At 37.2% G+C, this 5,206-nt stretch overlaps 1 protein-coding gene across 1 annotated transcript in view; it reads left to right on the forward strand.

Annotated features, from left to right (window-relative positions):
- The window catches only part of LOC101585338 (ubiquitin-conjugating enzyme E2 E2), a 324,620-nt gene that overhangs the window by 240,800 nt on the left and 78,614 nt on the right, over positions 1-5,206 (forward strand). The window contains exon 4 of the mRNA XM_004634182.3: positions 910-1,042. Within this exon, the coding sequence (XP_004634239.1) occupies positions 910-1,042 (133 nt within the window). The remainder of the gene's footprint in view (positions 1-909; positions 1,043-5,206) is intronic.

The raw sequence follows: 5,206 nt of genomic DNA on the forward strand, positions 1-5,206 counted from the left end.
GCTCTGGTAACTGTCAGCCATGTGACTTCTGCTTTGCTAGCAACGTGGCTGTGTGCTTCCTGGGCACTGGGAGCAGGACAAAGTCTGTGCCTCGAAGAATTGCTCTTCTAGGGAGGGAAGAAGTAGTAGTTAAAAAATAGTTATAAAACGAGATGCTACATCTTATTTACAGACCTCGTGGCTCATGGCTCATGACAAATGGGGTGATGTTGGGGTGCCGGGAGCCCCAGGGAAGGGAGAAACAAAGAAGACCCAGATTGGATATGATGTTGAGCTGAATCCTCTGAATTATGTTTATTTACTGGTATCCATGAACCTCATTTGTACTCTCAGTTTTTAGCAAAAGAATTTAGACTGTTTTCCAGTGTTTTTTTTTTTTTAGCTTTGAAATTTTATCTCTTTGACCCCAAAGCTATTTCTCCCTTTTCAAGACCTAAAAATAGCATCATGTTTAATCAATAGTGCTTCTGACTGGGGAGATAGCTCAGCAGTCTAAAGTGTAAGGAACTGGGCATGGTGGCACATACCTGTAATCCCAGCACTGGGGAGGCTGAGACAGGAGGATCACTATTAGTCCAAGCTGTGTAGTGAGACCCTGTATCAAATAAATAATAAATAAATAAAATCAGTAGTTTACCTACCTCTGGTTCTTGGAATCTTTTGTTTCATAAGCTTAGGTTTATGATTGACACAACAGAATCTTTGTCGTTCTGTTTTATTAATACCAATTTCTTTCACTTATAGAATAATGATGGCATTAACATATGGATCATAGCATAGGATTTGTTGACTTTGTTACATTATAGAATTAGTCTGTTGACTTGCTCCATTTATTACTATAAATTGATTTTTTAAAATCCAGGCATTATGTAACTTCTAAGCAGATTTCATTTGTATGTCTTATTTCAGTGCTGGACCCAAAGGAGACAACATTTATGAATGGAGGTCAACTATATTGGGACCCCCAGGATCTGTTTATGAAGGAGGAGTGTTCTTTCTTGATATTACCTTTTCACCAGACTATCCATTTAAACCCCCTAAGGTCAGTATGAAGTTTTCAAACATATTAGATATATATATATAGATATAGATATATAGTTATATATGCATTTATTCTTAAAATATACATATCCAGGAAAACATGTATATTCTATTAACATAGATGTCTTTTCAAAACCAACAACATATGAAAGGAAATAGAACGTGAAAAATTGCAGGCTATTCCCCTGCCTGAACCTTTTATTCATATTCAGTGCCTTTTCTCATCCTTTTTCATCTCCTTTCTGTTGTACATATTTAATGTAACAAAAAAAAAACCTCAGGTATTATGAATGCAACAGGGAGAATCAAGGCTGAGCCAGGAACAGTCCTAGACACTGGGGAACCCAACTAGCCTCTAGCTACAGTCGTACATGGAGCCAGCCTCAGGAGCAGAGTCAGGGTGTGGATAGCACCAGCAGTGGCCCACAGCAACTTAAAAATTGTGCCACCAAAATTCAGTCAAGAAATATTTATGAAGTGAATTAAAGCGCCTGCTTAGGCAGATGCAGGGACCAGCATTCTATCCCCAGAGTGCCATTCCAGCCTGCCCCTGGAGCGTGCTGAGACTGTGATTGAGACTAGGCGTGTTGGTGCACATCTGTAATTCCAGCACTTGGGAGACTGAAAACAGGAGAATCACTAGAGTCCAATCTAGTAGTGAGACACTGTAGACCATGTACTAAATGCGTTAAAGAAAGATTTAGTAAAAGCTACACATACACAGTGGGGCATAACTACAATCCTAGTTTCTCCAGATGCTGAAGCGGGAGACTTGAAACTTCAAGACCAGTTTAGACAACTTAACGATAGACTTTCTAAAAAAAAAAAAACCTGGGATATAGCTCAGTATCCCCTGGATTCAGTCTCCAGTACCACAGAGAAAGGGAGAAGAAGAGAGGGAGAGAGAGAGAAAGAAAATTGATGGGGTAGCATTTATATTTAACATGGATAAGGCCCTGGATTCAATCCCTTAGGTGGGAGTGGAGGAATACATGTGTCATGTTATTCCTAGTACCCTGTATATATTTATTTATTTTATGGTACCGAGGATAGAAAACCCTGTATTCACAGTAGCCCATTAGTAAAATTGATTAATGTAAAGTCATTACTGTTCATGTCTGAAGAATGTACATATTTTAATACAAAATACACACGACAAGATTATATCGTGTATAATGTAAAACCTTCACTTAGTACCTACTGCCTATAAGTTAGTCTTTGAGTGTTTTAATTGTTAGCTCTATAAGCATTTGTTCTACATTCTGGCAGAAGAAAAAACTTGAGAACACTGACTAAGTACTGTACTGAGGAGAGAAATCTCATCCATCCTTGACTTAATTTCTCAATGCAGAGATAAATAAAAGTTTGAGCTGTAAATTGTAGTAAACAGTTTTAAAAACCAAGAATACAACTCCCCCTTCACCATCACTTCCTGTATTTCCTTTCAACTGCTCTTCCTTCATTCCTTTGTTGCCAAACCAAAGTAGTTACTGTACTAATTATGCTTATTTCCTGATGAAAACATCATGGCACAGAGAAACTGGCTCACCCACATTATGCAACAAGCAAATCCTGGTATCAGGATCTAAATCTGAAAAACCATGTCCTGAAACCTTTTTTTCTTACTACATTATACAATATCTTTATTTAAGTTGACAGGGCTGGGTGGCACTGCTGACCATCCAGGGCATGCATTTGGTGGATTTTCCATACAAAGCCATATTAGATCTAATTCCCTTTTTGCCAGGTTGGAAACTTAAATCTTTCCATTCTATTTAGACTAGCCCATGCATCACCTGAGGTATCTTTCTTGCTTCCAGTGACACAGGAAGCTTTCTCTGAGAGCCTCTTCAGTACAGGGTGAGGCAGAGGATGGGAAACATAGCCCAGGTAGTTACACTTGTAAGCGGTGTGACCTGTGCATCATAGTAGTCTCTGGAAATGTGTGGCTTTATCCAACCAAGGTCCACATAATACATTTATAAATTAGACACTATTAGAAGGAAATTAGTAAACTAAGTAAGATGATGGAGTTTCTGAGAAGGACTTGATGGAATGAAAACATGAGCCAAACGCTAACAAGGTAGACTTGACTAAATATTATTTCATTGAAAATCACACCCCCAAAAATCATGATACAGGATAGGAAAGAGGAACCTGGTTTGCTTCATATAAATGGAATCTGAGGACTAAAAAACCCAGTGGAAGCTTAAGGTTCTTCTATTCTTAAAGAGACATTTTTAGGAGTACAATATCTGTACTGTATCCATGACTAAATTTTATCTAGGATGGCTAGATCACACAAAAATGGAAAGAGGACAATATTAGTTACAGAGTAGTGAGATCTCTATTTGTTAAAGGGAAAATCTACCTCACCGTTGGACAGTCCATCTTTCACTAGCTCACCTTCTGAGATAGAAGGTTTCCTCTTTACTAGAAACCTTCAAGCTGAAGTTGACCCTGCCTGTCAAGAATGGCAACTGGGAAAAAATGGAATACCTCCGCTGACGGAATCAGACTTAACAACCTCTAAGGAAAGACAAAAATCAAGTTTGGCAGCTAAACTCATAATTTAAATGCACATTTAATAGAAATCTCTTTTTTTTTTTTTTTTCCGGAACCAGGGATTGAACTCAGGCCCTTGAGCTTGCCAGGGAAACGCTTATTCCACTGAGCCATCTCCCCGGCCCCCTAGAAACCTCTTTTTAAAAGCAAATTGCCATCTTGTTTTTTTAACTTTAGAAACTGAAGGGGGGAAAAGGGAAAAAAGAAGGAAAACACGGAAACAAAGCTTTGTAAATGGGGAGGAGAAAGAGGTTCAAAGGGAGGAGAGGAGAATGAAAAAAAAGCAAGTTGCATCATGTACTGGTACAAATTTTCTATGATGAATGTGATCATCATGTATATCTAAAATGTACCAATAGAATCTAATTTTAAAAAACAATTTTATAGACAGATACTTAAGGGGAAAAGCTGTTAAAACAAAGATTTTTATTAATAATTTAAAAGTATAGTTTTTATGCCTCTTTAGTCTTCCATTACTGTACTGTACTACATAGTCCACATTAAGGACTTTCTTGGGGTTGTTGGGTTTTTTTTTCCTCTTCTGCTGTCATTCTTTTTTCCCACATCAGCCACTCAGTTTGATTGCAGAGTATGTCCCAGTACTCTGCAGAATGAACCAGGGAAGTTGTAGATGTCAGAAAAAGTGGATTGGGTAGACATCCACAAATAATCCCAGCTGGTTACCTATGTAGCTATAGTCATTTGTGCTATCTATGTACCATAAAATGCAACTGAAGCGTTACTGTTCTTAAGAGACTTTTCTCCCCCCAAATTCTTATACATGGAACTCTTTCGAACACTTTAAGCACTATACACAGTAGATCTCAAATGCCGCTGAAAGTCAGTAGAGTGATTTGGAATACCTCTTCTTTCTACTTTTTAAGCATATGGCTTCCTCAGTTTGAAAGCCTCACACTTCAGTTCTAATTTTCAGAATTAGAGATAAACTATTTCAGTAATTTCTTCCAGAATTTGTCTTAATTCTAATAAGGCAATCAGAATAATATTACCAAGTATATAATGTCCATTAAACTTAGCATTCCAGTTTTAAATATGTTGAATATAGCTGTACTTTGCATGTGCCATAATTTAGTATAATCTTAGCACATCACATTTCTTATATGATCTTTATGTGTTTGGCTCTTTTACTCTATAGCATAATTTTTTTAGTTCAGAGTACAGTATTTAAAGGCTAGGGATAGAGTGCAGTTGTAGGATACTTGCCTGGGATACACAAAGCCACTGGGTTCAATTCCCAGCACCACAAAAGCAAAATTAAGTATTTAAAGTATTTTACTTTGTATCTCTGCATAAATGGCATTGTTATATTTGATGCCAATTCTTCAACTGATTATTTAACCATCTATGGTAGTAATATAATATTGTTTCTTTGAGAAAATATTTTTTAATGGAATTCTATCTAGAAATAATACATTGCAGCCCAAAAAGAAAGTGAAATAGACTGCCACATGGCTATTTTATTTAAGATGAGATCTCAAAAAATTTCCAGGACTATCCTGAAATTTGAGGTCCTTCTGCCTCACCCTCCTAAATGTTGAGCAGATAAGAATGCACCACTACACTTGGCTTTCTCTGATTT

Source organism: Octodon degus, unplaced genomic scaffold, assembly GCF_000260255.1.
Source record: "Octodon degus isolate 3935 unplaced genomic scaffold, OctDeg1.0 scaffold00059, whole genome shotgun sequence".
Taxonomy (NCBI): Eukaryota; Metazoa; Chordata; class Mammalia; order Rodentia; family Octodontidae; genus Octodon; species Octodon degus.